We start from the raw sequence: 19,435 nt of genomic DNA on the forward strand, positions 1-19,435 counted from the left end.
TTGGTCCTCGGGTTATAGAAGAGGTCATTCGTTTAACCGACTCGTTGAAAAATGTTTACATTACCTGCTCCAAATCCGGGAAACTGAAGAATGCGATTTACAGAACATTTCTTGAGAATGTTTTAAAACCATACGTTTCTGATAACAAGTGTTGTCTAATATTGGATTCCTGGGGAGGACAAATTAATACTGCAATATATGACACAATGTTTATACATGGCGAGGGTCAGCCGACGTGCACAGTAAAAGCAATACCGCCAAACTGCATACCTGTGTACCAGCCGTGTGATGTTTATTTCTATCGCCAGGTTAAAAACTTTTTTTCCAGGCTTCAGAATTCCAGTGTGCTTCTGGAAACCCAGCGGGTATTGCACAACCGCACGGATACAATAACTATTCACAGCATAATACATAACCAACTTTTAGCACCGATTTTTCAGGTGATGATATCGTATGCGTAGTACGCATCAAAATTAATTCTCGAAAAAGACATATTTTTAAATGTAAACCAAGTTTGTTTTCCGCCGACTCTTTGGGAGAAACAGTGTAGCTGTCGAGAGATTGCATTCATTAGATGTTCTTGGTGCCGTGAGTATATTTTTTTCGAATGTTTATGTGACAAGTACCATCCATCTAGTTGTTCGAAGAAAAGTGAGGAGACGTAACAGTGACTGGAAGAGCCATTGTAAAGTGACCTGGAGTAACATTTTAGTTGTTTACTATCCCAAGAGGTTTGAGAAATTTATTTGCTTACCTTATTTTTATTATTCCTTATTGATTTACTTACCTTATTAACCCTCCTATCCCTATCAAGTGAGATATGGAAAAATACAAACGAAAAGAAGAACATCCGCTCCATTTCTCCGACTCCCTGTCAGTTACCTTCGCCGTTGAGCTATCGGTACTGTCGGTGAAAAGCGTTTACCATGTGGGTACAGAAGCGGCAGTTGTAAAAATTTCTAACCTCGATTTCTGGAAAAGTATGCGTTTGCGGACCCCATACCTGATGATGAAAAATTCTCTATTTACAATTATCTATCGATTCCGCCAATTTTGAGTCGATTGCTTATCATAACCTTTAGGGGTGATTTTCTCAAAACCGCGGGGGTGTTGACCCAAAATATCTTAGATTCCTTCGTTTTAGATTGTACAAAAGCGACCTGCCAAATTTGAGCCGAATCGGTTGGCCGGGACTGAGGCCTTCCCCTTGTGAGCACTATGGGAGTTAACATCTGAGGTCATCAGTCCCCTAGAACTTAGAACTAATTAAAGGTAACTAACCTAAGAGCATCACACACATTCATGCCCGAGGCAGGATTCGAACATGCGACCGTAGCAGTCGCGCGGTTCCGGACTGAAGCGCCTAGAACCGCTCGTTCACCGCGGCCGACGACAATCATACTAAGACAAGAAGGCAGTTAACGACGTCGTGGTGAAGAGACAAAAAACTCACTCAAACAGACAGGAATGGGGAACGTTATCGACCGTGACCTTAATGATGAAACCAGTCCGTCATTTAAGTAATCTACGGAACCAAACAAGAGTGGATGATACGAATCGCTTGGGGCGATGCAGATTTCAGTACAGTAGCGAAATGGACGGACGTTTCGTGTCTAACCCAGCGCTCAACAGAAGCGGCTGCTCGCAGTGGCCTTGTGAGAGCCTGCCAGCACTGTCGCTGTCTACATCGAGTCGCTGTTTTAAGGGGCGCGCTGGCGTTGGCGCAGGCGCAGGAAGAGAATTTGGCGCGTGCGTAATGAGGTTAAGAAGCCACGTGCCGCTGGCGCGCCAGTAATTCAGTGGGTTGAGTCTAGCGCCCTCCGTGGCGTAGCCGCCCAGTTCCGCGGTCCAGTAAATTGTCGCTTAATGCGCCGCTTGATGAACAACGTTGACTTCGTTGCGAGAGAACTATTCAGATAACAGGGTTCCAAGTATTACCTAGTTTAAAGCCTCCGACACGATTAATGAGGTACTCCGCCAGCCGTACTTCCGCTCATTCCTTTATAATGAATGCCGGGACGTGGATGACGTTATCCCAAGGGTTAAATTTTATTACAATCTACTGAAAGGATAACAGAAACGTAGTGATCTGCTGCGCTACAGCAGACTTGTCGTGCCGTTAACAACGGGAGTATTCTTCGTTTTTTCTTTCTCTTATTTAAAATTCTGGTTGCTGCTCAGGCAATAATAATACAGTCTCACACTCACTGCATCCATGACCAATGTATTTTACACTATGAGACAGAGTGACAGCAATATAAGTGCTCAAAAGTTGTCAAAATCAGGCAAGTAATGGGCGAATGTTTTCAAATCGATATGGTCATAGGACAATGTACAGTTTAATAACAATATATTAAGCATGCAGTACCGTGTAAAACATGCATATAGACAAATTATGAAAATTAACAACGAATCAAATTAAACTCAACACATATATTCTATGGAAGAGGAACAAAGACCAAAAAAAAAAAAAAAAAAGATGCAAGCCTCATTGTGAAAAAGAAAAAATACAGTATTAAAGATATCGAAGGAAGCTCAAATACAACAGTATGATTTGTTTTTTTTTTTTTTAAATCAAAATATCGAGAGACATCATTCAGTTGTATTTATCTAAGTACTCACATTCTAATGAAGCACATAGTCTCATGACCGATAACCTCGCTGTTTGGTCTCTTCTCCCAAACAACCAACCAACCACATAATCTCTCAGAAAAATTATAAAAACTGATAAATGAGAGCAGACCTTACTACAAAATGACAATGGAAAATTTTAGTGTAGTAGTCAGCCCTAAACCAAAGTATAACTACACAGCAGGAAAATTTAGAGATGTTAACAGAAACTTCAGATATATTATACTGAAGCGCCAAAGAAACTGGTATGGTATGTGTATTCAAATACAGAGATATGTAAACAGGCAGCATACGGCGCTGCAGTCGGCAACGCCTGCATAAGACAACAAGTGTCTGGCGCTGTTGTTAGATCGGTTAGTGCTGCTACAATGCCAGGTTCTCAGGATTTAAGTTAGTTTGAACGCAGTGTTTTAGTCGGCCCACGAGCGACGGGACACAGCATCTCCGATGCGGCAATGAAATGGGGACTTTCCCGTACGACCATTTCACGAGTACTTTTAATATCAGGAAAACCATCAAATCGCCGACATCGCTGCGTCCGGGAAAATAACAACGGCGTCAACGACGACTGCCGTTCAGAGTGACAGAAGTGCAACCCTTCCGCAAATTGCTATAGATTTTAACGCTGGGCCATCAACAACTGCCAGCGTGCGAGACATTCAACGAAACATCATCGATGTGGGCTTTCGGAGCCTGAGGTCCACTCGCGTAACCTTGATGACTGCACAATACAAAGCTTTACGCCTCTCCTGGGCCCGTCAACAGCGACATTGGACTGTTGATGACTGGAAACATGGTGCTTCGTCGAACGAGTCTCGTTTCAAATTGTATCGAGCGGATGGACGTGTACGGATATGGAGACAACCTCATGAATCCATGGACTCTGCATGTCAGCAGGGGACTGTTCAAACTGGTGAAGGCTTTGGGGCGTGTGAATTTGGAGTGATATAGGACCCCTGATACGCCTATATACGATTCTGACAGGTGACACCTCTATCCATTGACGTCCTTGGTGCATTCCGACGGACTTGGGCAATTCCAGCAGGACAATACGACATCCCGCACGTCCAGAATTGCTACACAGTGGCTCCAGGAACACTCTTCTGAGTTTAAACACTTCCGCTGGCCACCAAACTTCCCAGAAATGAACACTTTTGAGCATATCTGAGATGCCTTGCAACGTGCTGTTCAGAAGAGATCTCCGCTCCCTCGTACTCTTACGGATTTATGGACAGCTGTGCAGGATTAATGATGTCAGTTACCTCCAGCACTACTTCAGATATTAGTCGAGTCCATGCCACGTCATGTTGCGGCACTTCTACGTGCTCGCGGAGCCCCAAACGATATTACGCTGGTGTACAAGTTTCTTTGGCCCTTCAATGTAGTAGAATCGGTCAAGAGATCTACTGATTTGTCCCTTAAATATTTTTCCAGAAGAAAAGAAATGAAACGTGCACTAGGCAAGAACTGCAACTAAAAATGAAATTCAGAGTATTATGTCAGCCAAAGTTTGAGGTCCATTTGAACGCGGGCCATGAAGCTGTGGAGTAAAAGTAGAAACAAATATATTCATGCGGCAGAACGTCACAATCGCAGCTTATGTGAACTTATTTAAGAACAGAGAGCGACACAAAATAAAAATTAAGCAACAAGATCAACATCTTAGAGAGTGTTACCTACACTGACACAATGAAACGGGAAATTATTTACGAAAGGTACTTATGCAGACAGCTTAAAAATGTTGTAGGTGCGAAGAAAGCAAAAAAAAGAAAATCTCACGTGAAACGATCCATATATTAAATGAAAGGTGAGAATTTCAAGTTAACGATATCAGGAAGACAATAGACTACGCATAATTAAATATATCTCATCGAAAATGTCTTCTAGACGACTTGAGTAGGTACAACAGAAAATGATTTATGAGAACAATATGAAAATTTTAAAAACATGAAGAAAAACAGTGCAGACACAAGCACTGCGTAGACATCACATTCCGTCAGTTACGATCGCATATTACATGGTAATACCAACTTTGAGAAACTTGTTAAATATTTAGAGATTTCGTTTAGGGTTTGTGTACTTAGAGAGATGAATCATAAGGCCGTTCGCAGTATGACAATTGGAAACACACCTAGAACTGATATTATTCAAAATGAAATGGTTCCTTTTAAAGACAAAGTAATGAAAAAGGAAACTGAACGATTATTTGTAGAATGCGTGCAGAGGAAGACAACAACTCAACATCGGAATATTGTTGTACTGATTCTGTTTCACGCGAAATGAGACTGACACGACACGGAAAGCTCTAGAACTGCTGGTGTCCTCACCATATTCAAGATATCCAGTAATATTATTATTTAGTGCATTGAAAAATTGACTCAATTGCGAGGAATTAATAATAGAAAGAGGAGTCAGAAAGAAAATTTCCATCTTAAAAAACTTATTTTAAAGAGACCCATAGAAATTTTCAGACACTGTTAGCGGTCATCAGTCTTTTGACAGTTTTGCTGCGGCCAGCCACGACTTCATCTTCCATGTTATCTCGTAATCACAGAGTATCATTACACCCAACATCGTCAATTACGAGAGCGTGCCGGAAAATAATGCCTCCGAATTTTTTTGTACTGTTCTGAATACCGATTGAGGTATTACATGACACGCGTATTACTTGGCCGACTTTATCATTCATCTGACGCAGGCTGCAACCCTCTGCCTCTAGAGGGCTCCGAATTGTAGCGTGTAACATGGCCGTGTGTAACGTCACTATGTCGTAGAGTGAGAAACAGCGTGCTGTAATCGAATTTCTAACCGCAAATAACGTACCTTCGACTGGAATCCATTGAAGAATGAAAGCTGTGTATGATGAGGATTTTATTAACATCGTTAGTGTGCGACGTTAGCTTGTTCGTTCCAGTAATGAAAGTAACGGTGGTGCTAACCTCAACAAGTGTCACAGAGATGGGGGCGGACGACGGCGTATGGCAACCGACGAGACTCATCGGAATCGTGTTGATGAACTCATCAGAGCAGTGGTTCGACGAGCACCAGGATGGCCTCCAAACTTCCCGGATTTACAACCAATGGAGAATCTGTGGGATTACGTTGATAGGGCTATTCGTGCCATGGATCCCCAGCCGAGAAACATTGCGCAGCTGGCCACGTCATTGTGGATGGCATGGCTCCATTTCCCTATCGGTACCTTCCAAAACCCCATTGATTCTCTTCCTGCACGTCTCCCAGAGGTCCGCGCTGCAAAAGGTGTTTATTCACGTTCTGACAGGCGGTCACATTAATGTGACTGGACAATGTATGTCGTTGCGTGAGAAACAGCGTGCTGCAATCGAGTTTCGAATTCGGAGAGTTCGTTCACACATGGAGTACTCTCTCCTCCAGTATGACAATGTCAGACCACATTACGAGCGCTGCAACATCTGCAACAGTCCGAAGCCCGTCATTTGTCATCCTCCGTACAGTTTCGACCAGGCCACATCCGATTTTCATCTGGTTCTAACACTTACAGAACACTTCACTTTGATAGTGATGAAACGGTGCCAGCAGAGCTGAGGTTGCGGCTCCGTCAGTAAAGTCAAACATTCTATACTGACGGTCTCAACAAACGGGTCTCTAGTTGGGAGAAATGTGGTCGTCGCCAAGGTGACATATTGAGAAATAAGTATGTAGACATGTAGAATAAAAATGTTGAATGTTAATAAAGTTTGTTTATTTTGAAAGGCTTTAAGAGTTTTCTCATGAAAAATTCGGAGGCACTTGTTTTCAAAAACCCCTTATATTAGCTGCATACATTCCAGTCTCTGTCTGCCACCACAGTTTTTGCTCTCTACGAATCCCATTACTACTATGGAAGTTATTCCCTGATGTCTTAACACATGTCTTAAAATCCAATGCCTTGTTCTAGTCAGCCCGCATCTCGTGGTCGTGCGGTAGCGTTCTCGCTTCCCACGCCCGGGTTCCCGGGTTCGATTCCCGGCGGGGTCAGGGATTTTCTCTGCCTCGTGATGGCTGGGTGTTGTGTGCTGTCCTTAGGTTAGTTAGGTTTAAGTAGTTCTAAGTTCTAGTGGACTTATGACCACAGCAGTTGAGTCCCACAGTGCTCAGAGCCATTTGAACCATTTTGTTCTAGTCAGTTTTTCAGATACTCTTTTCTTCGCTTGTTCTGCGAAGAACTTGTTTTTTTTTCTTATCAGTTCAATTTAATTTTCACCACTCCGTGATTCTCTTCGATAACTGTTATTCCTTTCGGCCGGCTGCTGTGGCCGAGCGGTTCTAGGCGCTTCAGTCCGGAACCGCGCTGCTCCTACGGTCGCAGGTTCGAATCCTGCCTCGGGCATGGGTGTGTGTGATGCCCTTACGTTAGTTAGGTTTAAGTAGTTCTAAGACTAGGTGACTGATGACCTCAGCTGTTAAGTCCCATAATGCTTAGAGCCAATTGAACCAATTGTTATTCCTTTCCGTACAATGCTGTGGTCCAGACGTTGATGCACAAAAATTTATTTTTCAAATTAAGCCTTGTGTTTGACACAATACACCTCTTTTAATGAGCATCGTTATTTTTACCTGTGCCCGTCTGCAGTGCAGCATTCCACCCCCAAAAGAGATAGGTAACAAAACTCTTGTTCGACCTAAAGGGAAGAGTGTAGTACCTTGAGTATAGCGCACCTAGGAACACACGGTGTTTTCTGATCGATGTTTCAGCTTACTGACCGATTTTATAATTACATTAAGGAATACACACTAGAGACCACCATAAGCAGTTTCCGTCCTTTTCTTTTTTTTTTTTTTGTAGCATTTGTAAATGTTTTGCGTTCTACACACTTAAGAGTTGTGTAACATAAATTATGAGGTCTATTTGGAAGATATTGCCAATTCTTCACTTACAGAATTTTAAGGCGGAAAAAATTCTACGCAGTTTTAAAACTTCTTAGGTTGGTAGGGAAAGCGCAAGTGGCCTTTCTTTACTGCCAGAATTCAAACTCGGAGCCAGTTCCTAGGAAGAGGTGGCGGTCTGGTCCTTGAAAAGTAGTTGAAACTAGGTAGTTGAAAGTATAGTGAACACCTTCTCATAGCTATATGAAGTCGAATCACGTGGCCAATAGGGGTGCAGCGTTCTAGGGGTGGGGTGTGGAGGTGCTAGTTTATGAATGAACGCTGCGCTGATAGTGGGAAAATTTGGAACTACTCATTTGATCATTGAATATTGAAATTGTAAACTGAATTATTTAATATGATTGAAATTGGAATGCAGTTAAGTACTTAGGTAATTGATAGGTTAGATGCGCCATGTGGGTTTTACTTTAGTTAGCATATCTACAGAAGACTATGTCCGGCGTGTGCATGGAGGTGGCAGCCGAGGGTGTGTGACGTAAACGGTCGGACGCCCGCGGGCCGGTGGCGCATCGCGTGTCCGGTTATAACACATGTGCACGAGAGAGAGCAGATGATCTTGCGTCATCACGCGACGTCACGGTAGCGTCCTCTGGTGGTCACGATACAAACTAAGCCACTTCAGCTCTGGAGCTCGTTGTAGATACATCAGGTGCAACCATCTTGAATGACGGTACTTGCATCATCATCTGACATCAGGAGAGCGCCTCTGCTGGCACCGATATGAACTAAGGCAGTTCCATTCCAGACTCAGTGGCGAACACATTTGCCTAAAATTCGTTAAATAATAAAGAAAAGTCCTTTCTTCGGGCCATTATCGTAGGTGTGCCGCATTATCATGTTGGAATTTCAACTTCGAACGATTTTTATTGCGGAGGGGTTAGGTTAGTGGAGGTAGGCCAAGTGTCCAATCTTACACCACGTGTTGGATACACTGTGCGCAGCCATCTTGAATAACGGTACTTGCGTCATGATCTGACATCACGGTGGCGCTCTCTGGTGGCGACAATATGAACTAAGTCAGTTGGAGTCCAGACACAGTGGCGAACACATATGCTTGAAATTGGTTACATAATAAAGCCATGTCCATTTTTCCTGCCATTTTTCTTGGTGTGACGTAGTATCATGTTGGAATCTGAACTTCCCGCCGTTATTCTGGGGGAGGGGGGGGCGTGGCACTTTCCCGCCAAAATTCAAACTTCCCGCCAAAATACGCCATCTTGGATGACGTCATCACCACCATCTTGGATGGCGTCATCTCAGTCACCTTGGATAACAGTACTTTGGAATAGTACACAAGTTGCCCCAATACTCCTAACGTCAAGTCATGACAGGACACTACTAACAACGCAAATCCTGCAGCACGCAGTCTATACACGAATCCATATAAAGTTGGGTACAAATACGGTAAATAGTTTTCTTTCTGCATTGGCTCAAGTAGTAAAAGTTTAATTGTAACACCCCTTTACATTTATCGCATTACCAAGACTTCTAAATATGACTGACACCGCACTGTCGTCTACTTATTGCTCACAGTGTGGGGAGTCACCGATACACCATGTGATCAAAAGTATCTGGACACCTGCATGAAAATGACTAACAAGTTCGTGTCGCCCTTCATCGGTAATGCTGTAATTCAATATGGCGTTGGCCCACTCTTAGCCTTGATGGCAGCTTCCATTCTCGCAAGCATAAGGAATCGCTGTCGCTTCGTAAGGCCTGACATGAAGTCGGCGTTCCAAAACGTCCCAGAGGTGTTATATCAGTTTCAGGTCAGGACTCTGTGCAGGCCAGTTCATTACAGGATGTTACTGTCGTGTAACCACTCCGCCGCAGGCCGTGCATTATGGACAGGTGCTCGATCGTGTTGAAAGATGCAATCGCGATCCCCGAATTGCTCTTCAACAACGGGAAGCAAGAAGGTGCTTGAAACATCAATGAAGAACTGCGCTGTGATAGTGCCACGCAAAACAACAAGGTGTGCAAGCCCCCTCCATGAAAAACACGACTACACCATAACACCACCGCCTCCGAATCTTACTGTAGGCACTACACACGCTAGCAGATGACTTTCACCGGGCATTTGCCATACCCACACCCTGCTATTGGATCACCACATTGTGTACTATGATGCGTCACACCACACAACTTGTTTCCACTGTTCAATCGTCCAATTTTTACGCTCCTTACTCCAAGCAAAGCTTCGTTTGGCATTTACCGGCGTGATGTGTGGCTTATGGACAACCACTCGACCATGAAATTCAAGTTTTCTCACCTCCCGCCTGTCACAGTACTTGCAGTGGATCCTGATGCAGTGTGTGGAGTTCCTGTGTGATGGTGTGGATAGATGACTGCCTATTACACAGTACGACCTTCTTCAACTGTCGGCGGTCTCTGTCAGTCAACAGACGAGGTCGGCATGTACGCCTTTGTGCTGTACGTATTCCTTCACGTTTCCACTTCACTATCACATCGAAAACAGTGGACCTAAGGATGTGTAGAAGTTTGAAAAGCTCGGGCACAGACGTATGACACAAGTGACACCCAGTCGCCTGACCACGTTCGAAGTCTGTGAGTTCCGCAGAGGGCCCCATTCTGCTCTCTCACGATGTCTAATGACTACTGAGGTCGCTGATATGAAGTACCTGGCAGTAGGTGGCAGCACAGTGCACTTAATTTGAAGAAGTATATTTTTGGGCGTGTCCGGATACTTTTGATCACATAATGTATGTAAAGTGATGGAGGAGGGGGGAAGAAAGGGAAAGGAAGGGATTACTGATGTCAGCTGCATCGGGACATTACACGGAATCAGCGGCGACGAGTGGAAATGTGTACCGGACCGGAATTCGAACTCAAGATCGTCTGCTTATTACGCAGGGGCGTTAACCACTGCGCCATCTCGGACCTGTATTATCGCAACTGCGTGGACTATCTCTGCACACCTCAGAGCCGATTCACATTACCACCAAGTGCCACCTATAAGGAGTCCCTGTCCATTTCCTTCATGAATTCCCACAGGAGATCAGGTGTACTTGTGCATCCACACTAAAGAAGCTGTATCCATTGCCCATCTAGGTGAATCAATTATAAGAATTCGTAGTGTCTGTTCTTTCATATATGTCTGAAACAATAGACACTACGCGTTCAAATGAGTCAGCGATATCTATGAGTCTCAATAACGCTGAGTTGTAGCAATGAATGAATAATATTGAAAATGTAAGAAAATTGATAAAACCAATTTGTTTCGGCATTCCCAATGAGGAAAACTTCAAAAACTAGCCCATTTTAAGTTAAAAACTTACACAGTTGGGAACAGATATCTAAATAATCTTGCAATGCTAAGACAATAAGCTGATACCTGCAGCACTAGCCATAAGCAGCTATGTTCTTCTTTTTTTGAGCCTTTGTCCCTCATCGGTGCAGCGTCGGTTCGGTTATTGGCGGATTTGGCATGATTAGTTTAAGGGGCACGCAGATCTCCTTCGTGTCACCACCTCATTACACCCTAGGACACAATATGTGTTCTCAGACTGCTTTTATGTAGGGTTATCCATGTGAAAGTCAGTGAAATGTTTCTGAATCCCTACGAATGGTATAACTGAGGGGAGACATGCGTGACAGCTTGGTATTCACGAATTGGGACGTGGAACACCCCCTAAAAACCACATCCAGGCTGGCCGCACACCGACTCTCGTCGGTTAGGCAGCAGCCGGATTCGATCCGAAACGGACGCACTCTCCTCTGCCAGTAGCGGAGCCTTAACACGCACTGCTATCCTGTTTTGTTTTTGGGCTCATCGGCTGTCCTCGTGAATACGGAAAAAAACTGAAATACCAAAAAGTTGTTGTGCGATATAAACCAAAGTTGGTATACGTGTTTCTACATCTGAAAGATAATATCCGTTCAAATTTCACGTCAGTCGCGTAAGGGAGGTTTGCTTTAAATACATGCTGTTATAGTCGTGAGTTACCATTGAGATTCGACGTGATGAACTGATGTTAGTCAAGAATGGTTCAAATGGCTCTGAGCACTATGTGACTTAACTTCTAAGGTCATCAGTCCCCAAGAACTTAGAACTACTTAAACCTAACTAACCTAAGGACATCACACACATCCATGCCCGAGGCAGGATTCGAACCTGCGACCGTAGCGGTCGCGCGGTTCCAGACTGTAGCGCCTAGAACCGCTCGGCCACCCCGGGCGGCTTAGTCAAGAATGTACTTAACCCTCGAGAGGGCAGCAAGCCTGTATTGAAGTGCGCCACTCACTAAATAACATTGTTTTGTACCGTTCCACTGTTGTTCTACAAATGTGAGCCCGTACCTATACCTTCATTGTTGCCTCAGTTAAAACAGTAACAAGTTGTAGTATTTTCTTTTTATTTTTTATTTTTTTATTTGGCCTTTGAGTAATGTTGTAGTAATAAGTTGTGTTGTCATACTTCCAAGTGAGCCGCAGTAATATAAAATAAACAGCGCCGCGCGTGCTAGCCGCGCTGCCAGGGGCGCCTTGCCACGGTTCGCGCAACTCCTCCGTCAAGGGTTCGAGTCCTCCCTCGGGCATGGGTGTGCGTGTTGTCCTTAGCGTTAAGTTAGTTTAAGTGAGATTAGGTAGTGTGTAGGCCTAGGGACCGATGACCGGAGCAGGAACTTACCACAGAGTTCCAAAAAAAAATAAAATAAACAACAAAATAAAAAAAAGGAACTCCTCCCGAACAGGCCGTGAAGGCCCTACGGTACCGACCGGCCGCCGTGTGATCCTCAGCCCATAGGCGTCACTGGATGCGGATATCGCTCTACCGGCCGTATGTCAGTTTCCAAGGCCGGAAAACAGCAAGTTAGGTGAGAAAAAATTTACGATCGGTGCGAGAAAATGACTCAGTGTCCGAGCTAGCAGCACAATCTCACAATGAGACTGTAATCAATTAAGCAGTTGGCCGGGAACTGATGCGACTGCGCTGTTTAATGCTTCGAGTGGGTCATTACTGTGGGTTACCACTTGTGTGAGACAACAGAGTGACACAATGCAACTTTTTTTTCGGATTGGCCACTTAGGATCACGCTACAGTTACATTTCTTCTCTGTCTGAAGTTTCCTCTTTCTCCATTACTCCTTCATATGGACGCTTGTGCTGTTGCTTCTGTTCATCCGTCCGGGCTCTTCCAGTCTTCTTAGTTTTTTCGACTTGAAATCCTTCGAAATTTTGAATCATGGTCCGAAATTTATCCCTATTTAACATCTGAATTTCCTGAATGTTGAACCATTTCAGACGTTTACGAGCTTCCTTAACCCATGCCGTTGTTGTCTTCCTTTTCCACAGGTAGTAGAATATCCTTTTGGTTAGTCTGGTTTTGTCCATTCTGTACAGGTGTCCTAGAAATGATAAATTCCTCTTTTTCATGGTCTCCGTGATTTTCTCCACTTTCTTGTAGATTTCATCGTTGCTCCGAAGTTTCCAGCCAGTTTCAACCTGGGTTTATTTTATTATTCTTTGATGAAAAAGTAATTTAGTTCGTATAATGTTAACTTATTTCATCGTTGTTTAATTAAACTAAGAGTAAACTGTAATTTTGTACATATATGTTTACCATGGTAGTATAAAGACAGCTATTCTTCACATGTGTACAAAGTGCTGTTCGCGCCCGCTCGTGTTACGAAAAATGGTGCACCTGCTCGAGGGTTAAGGCGACAAAGACACCATAATCAGCACTTCACTGAGATTTGACGAGGTCGTGTAAAAGAGCTACGAGAAGCTGAATGTTCCTTCTGTGATATTGGAGAAAGACTTGGAAGGAATGTAGTTACTCTACATAATTTCTGGCAGCGGTGGTCACGAAAATGTACGGTCGCAAGAAAACCGGCCTCCGGACGGCCACACGGCACTACCGAGGAAAGACCATCTCGTTCGACGTATGTATTTGAGCATGGTACTGCATCTGCAGCAACAATCTGATCAGAAGTTGGCACCATAGTGAAGCAATCAACTGTTACAAATCGATTAATTAAAGGATAGCTCCGGGCCAGACACTCTGCAACGTCCATCCCACTGACCCCAAACCACCGCCATTTGCGACTTCAGTGGAGTCAAGTGAGAGCTTATTGGAGGGCAGGATGGAGGTCTATTAATGTTTTCTGATGAACGCCAATGATGGTTGTGTGTTGGTTAGGAGGAAGCCAGTTGAGAGCCTGCAAAAAACCTGTCTGCGTGCTACACACACTGGACCTACACCTGGAGATTTGGTCAGGGGTGCTATTTCGTATGACAGCAGGAGCACTCTCGTGATTATCCCACGCGCCATGACTGCAAATTTGTGCGTCAATCTGTTGAATCGATCTGTTGTGCTGCCATTCATGAACAGAATTCTAGGGATGTTCTCCAACAGGACAACGCTCGTCCACTTACCGCTGTTGTACCTCAACATGCTATACAGAGTGCACACATGTTGCCTTGGCTTACACCATCATCAGATCAGTCTACAATATGAGACATTATCAGACGAAAAACCCACGTCACCCACAACCGGCATTAATCATCCTTGTACTGACCGACGATGTGCAACAGGTATGTAACTCCACCACCCAAACTAACATCCGGCACGTGTACAACACAGTGCATGCACGTTTGAACGCTTACATTCAAAATTATGGCAGTATAAATAGCTGTCCAATACGTAGCGACAGCGGTGCACGATATGCATTGACATATTGCACGCATTGTATCATGTCCAGGACTCGAACGCGAATCATCTGGAGTAGGTGCCTATAATTCAGCGTCACCATCCTTCAGAGATCACAGGTGAATGGAATCCTCAGGCACCTCAGCATTTCCACCACTCCTAGTGGGTCGAGATTCCCTTCCAATCCTCTTCCAATGGGGATTATCCCCGATTTCGCCATGTTAAGTATACTGTCCCACATGTGTCAACACTATGTGATCCAATCAAGGGAACTTAGCGCCCCCTCCGCTGATCAAATAAGGAACAGCAGGTCGTCTGCATACACTCGCATCAACTCCATGACATTGAGCATCCGCCTCAGCCCTTTCATGATGTGTTCGAGTGCTACTACGACGAGGGCCACTGATAGCAGGTAACCTTGTCTTCCCGAGCTCATAATCGGAACAGGACTCCATCTCGGCCGTTCAAGATCACTCTGGAGATCGCAGCCCGTAGCAGCTTCGTGATGATCTGAATAAAAACCGGTGGAAACGCCATCAGGACATGACCGATGTTAGGAAGTCGTGATTAATCTGTGCAAAAGGTTGATCAAAGTCGACAGAGTCCACAGGCGGTGGCCAGTACAATCGCGTCTCTATAGTCACTGGCTGCCAGTTGTATTTGTTATGTATTCCCAGGCACTTCTGATAAGGGAAATATTGTGTGACAACATCGTCTTGAGCCAAGTCGCCACAAGTCGGGCAAAGATCTTAAAACCACTCTTAAGCAATCTGAGAGGTAGGTATAGCTCCACAGAGTGACATCGGGAGGAGGCAGCCTTCAACGAAGACCAGCGACACGTATGTCTCAGACTGCATAAGTTCATCGTTAGGACATCAAGAGGTCTGTAAAAGCCCAACAAAATTCTGAGGGTAAGTCGTCTGGTCCTGGTGATTCGTTTGCTGCCCCGTTTTGAGTGCTTCCAAGCTCGCTTCAAGGAGCACTTATTCATCCATCTGGTTCAATCTTGCCTCTAATCGTCACAAGAAGCCGAGCGGTCTAAGGCGCTGCAGTCATGGACTGTGCGGCTGGTCCCGGCGGAGGTTCGAGTCCTCCCTCGGGCATGGGTGTGTGTATTTGTCCTTAGGATAATTTAGGTTAAGTAGTGTGTAATCTTAGGGACTGATGACCTTAGCAGTTAAGTCTCAAAAGATTTCACACACATTTGAACATTTTTTAGTCGCAAGATCTGTTTGAGCAGCAGTGAACAGCCGACGAAATCTGTCCAAAAATGCTGAAGTATGTCTTTTTGAGACGTCAGATGCTGACCATCCCCAGTATGGAGTGTCTCGATCAACGCTCGGCTAATCGTCGTATCACATGATGCATTGTTGGAGGTTCCCCGGAAGTACTCATCTGCCCCTTATAGGCAGGCCTTCCGTCCTGAGTCACATGAGCGTGATAATGCGCATCTTAACGTGGTTGACTTCAGCCTGACAGAGAGGAGATGGGGTTCACAATGACTGCTCATGAAGAACAGTGTAATAGTACTCAATAGTGTCCCGATGCCACTGCATTCTGTCTCGGCCGTACGTAATAAATGCGTGACGTAAAATCGGCTTCACAGATCCCAGCAGTCATTGTGTCACCGTTGGGTATTCAGAGAGTTGCCGCTCTCACGTAGCTCACACGTTCTCAATTCGCTCATGACACTCTCGTTATTACAATAGCGAGACGTTTAATTTTCAGATTCCTCCTGCGTCACACGCGCTGTCGTGGTAGGTTGATGGAGAACAAATATGCTACATGACCAGTGAAAGCCGAGGGCCGTATTTTAGCAGCAATCGTCGCTTACTATAGTCCACCAGAGACATAAATATGATCAATACGGCTCGCCCGAATGTCCGGTGAAAAACCTGAAACCTTCCCTATTCCCGTGGATCTGTTCCCTTGTGTAGCATAGGTTTATGTCCCAGCGTGTCACTCGTGTTTCCATGCAGGTATTGAAATTGGGAATTTGATCCTTCGGAGCCACGACGCAGCTGAAGTCACCACTGAGAAGGAAGTGCTCGTACCTGCCAGCAAAAAGTGGGACAATATCTAGAGTCCTTTCGCTGGTCTGTGCCGGAGGGAGCGTATATGTTGCTGTCACAGATCCCATGAATTGTAAACGCTAGCCCCTGTGTAGATGGTGGATTAGAGAGATCCGTTACCTGTATCAAGATCGCCGCGCCACTTTTATTGGTTGAGTAACGTGATTTGTGTGAGAAATAACCAGATACCTTGGGGAGTGCGTCGAGCCGTACATCTTGCACCAACAGGATATCAAACCCTGACGCGTGTAACATATCACGAAAGAGCTGCAACTTCACCGTCAAACCAATGTTGTTGATACTGAAAGTCCCAATTTTGTAGACTTGCGGTTTGGTGTCTGTCATGCCAGTTAGAATTGGTTGGTTGGTTGGTTGATTCGGGGGAGGGTACCAAAAATCCAGGTCATCGCTCCCATTGGATTAGGGAAGGATGAGAAAGGAAGACGGGAAGGAACCATGCCTGAATTGCCTGAAGCAATTTAGGGAAATCATGGGAAACATAAATCAGGATGGGCAGAGCCGGGTTTGAACCGTCGTCCTCCCGAATGCGAGGCAGGTGTGCTAACCACTGCGCCACCTCGCTCGGTGTTGGAAATGGAGTACAGGGTGTAATCACAGCTTGGACTCTCGCGGTGTCCATTGCGGTGCTACCTTCTTGTAGTCGTCCAACATTATCAGTCATCTGAGTTGGTGGGGTCCACCACCGCGTTCCTGACACTGTGTCTGTTAACCACTTTGGTGTCGTCTTCTTGGTCGCCCCAGTCGAGGGTTTCAGGAGCCACAATTCCTCCCTGATCCGTGTTGTCGGATAGTGTCTGCGATGTCTCTGTCACATCCTGCTAGAATCTGGAAGAGTGTACGGGATCTGCAGGGGAAGAATCGTTAGAAGAGCATGACATCCTTTCACCATCTGAAAGCGCAGATTCGGCCTCATCATGGTGTTGCAGCTTTCGTGACAAATCCTCCGATGTGTTACAATCATCACTGATCTCAAATGACAGGGCATGGGCTTCGTCTTGACGGAGTCTGCGCCTTTTATGTCGTTTCGGCGAACGCTTCTTATGCAAATGGATGTCGACGGTCTTAGTGAGGGGTTCCTCTTGGTGTTCATCCTCCACTTCGTCGAGTGTCATGTCATGCATCTCCACATCCGCATCCTGCTCCAGTCTTCCTTCGGTCTCCACTGGCACTGCGCTCGGTATCTCCTCAACCATATGAACCGGTATTACCATTACCTTCTGAGTCGGCGGATCGATAGAAGGCTTCGGCGTCGGAGTTGACTTGTCCCGAAGTGACGCCACATATATCACCAGAAGAGAAGTGGTCGCACCTGTAATTAGTTGATCGCTTCTGCAGTTGCATCAATTTCCTCTAGAGCCATTCCGACCGATCATGGCCCTCACTGCCACATTCGGAACAGGTACTTGTACATATATCATTATGGATCTACAGCCCACAATGTACAAATATGAGGGTACATGTTTTCTCAACTGAGTGCGCACCTAACGCGCACCGTTAAGTACTGGGTAAGTTGTGAAATTGCCGATTTTCGGCGGTGTCACTGATCACTCTACCATATTGTCGCAATGCGACTTCACCATCATTTCCGGTACCTTAGAAAGCAGCTCAAAGAAGCATATGGTGCGGACACCTAATCCCTCATGATCCACTGACGAATCTCCTATGTGGCCGTCTGAGTGTCGAAATTTTAATCCTCGTTTGACATCGTTCAGTATCTTGCCACATGCCGCATCTGTACTCAGCTTGACGTAGACAACACTGCTCACGATCGATAAATGAATGTCAACGAGGTCATTTTTATTAATGCGCACTTTGTCTCGAAAAGAGCATTCGATTTTATGGACCTTAGATCTTGCATACTCGTTAGAGGACGTGAACCTCAGTGTGGTCTTTCTGAAAGACTGTGCCTTAGTGCTTTTCTTTAAGAGTTTATACAAGCGAAGCCGGCTGCAATAAATACAACCTCTACCGCGAGCGCGCCCAGCCAGGACGTAAATAGTACGCCCTTGCCGCTCCGCTACCAAAACACTTTCTGGGCGGGTACTCGTCATAAGCAATTATACAAACACGAACTGGATAATTAAATTCTGTGAAGTTTGGATTCACCACATTCAAGAATACACAATAAATCACCACTGACTGGTATAAGAATTTATTTTAAATTCACCAGTTTTTTTTCAGATAAGTAACTTGAGATTCAAGAACTGAAATTAATTTTTTGTGACCTCAAAAACCAGAGCGAATTTAAAATTATTGCGTGCAGCTTGAACCGATCAGCATCATTATGAAAATCTTAACACTGTAATAGCCTGTGCAACGTTTCGTCATTCTGGCGTTAATTATTCTTCACTATACTTAATTCATTCATTCCCTTTACTTGTGCTATATTCAAGTGGCCCATTGGCATCTTGACACACTTTGCTTGTCGAGCCACAGTATCCAGTGTGAGGGAGGGGATGGTTGCTATCGATAATCTGAATTACTCCTGTGCCTTTGCTGCACTGGAAAGTGAATTGCCCAGTCCTTCTTCTGCCTTTCCTCATGGACGGTAATAATCACTGCACCCGTGGCAGTCCATAAGCCATGGAGTGGTGATCTTGGCTTAACCATCTGGAATGCAAGGAGGGTACAAATCTCCGTTAAGAACCTCCTAACCAAGGTGTGCTACATGCAAATGGGGTGTTGAGGACAATTAGTCGTTAGTGAGCAGCCTCTGGGAAATCTTCCTCATCTCAGTTGTCGTGGCTTATCCAAGCATTCAAGACTCTCTATGGATGGACTCTTATATCCCTGCTGACGCCTACAATATAAGCCTATACTATCAAACAGTAATACTCCCAGCTGATAAGAGGAGTAGAGCGTTCAGCCCCTCTCATATGAGACATGATAATAGTAACAGTAGACAGATCAGCTGCAAGAAAGCAGCCAAGGAGGCATTTTATCACCTCGCAGTTGAGATGTGGAATTATATGTAGAGGGATAGAAGAATGTCTGGAAGAGATAGACAATAGGCTGGGGCGAGTAAACCCAATAACACGATCTAGGCGTACCTCCTTGCATCCACTTAGACAATAGGAGGTCCTTTCCACTGGTCTAAGTATTGGACGCGATCTTATGAAACATGGCGTTTTGA

General features: G+C 44.9%; 1 protein-coding gene across 1 annotated transcript in view; it reads left to right on the forward strand.

The window, feature by feature from the left end:
- Positions 1–1,756: 1,756 nt before the first annotated feature.
- The window catches only part of LOC126184353 (uncharacterized), a 496,186-nt gene continuing 478,507 nt past the window's right edge, over positions 1,757–19,435 (forward strand). Inside the window, exon 1 of the mRNA XM_049926732.1 lies at positions 1,757–1,791. Within this exon, the coding sequence (XP_049782689.1) occupies positions 1,757–1,791 (35 nt within the window). The remainder of the gene's footprint in view (positions 1,792–19,435) is intronic.

The sequence above is a fragment of the Schistocerca cancellata genome, chromosome 4 (genome assembly GCF_023864275.1).
Source record: "Schistocerca cancellata isolate TAMUIC-IGC-003103 chromosome 4, iqSchCanc2.1, whole genome shotgun sequence".
Taxonomy (NCBI): Eukaryota; Metazoa; Arthropoda; class Insecta; order Orthoptera; family Acrididae; genus Schistocerca; species Schistocerca cancellata.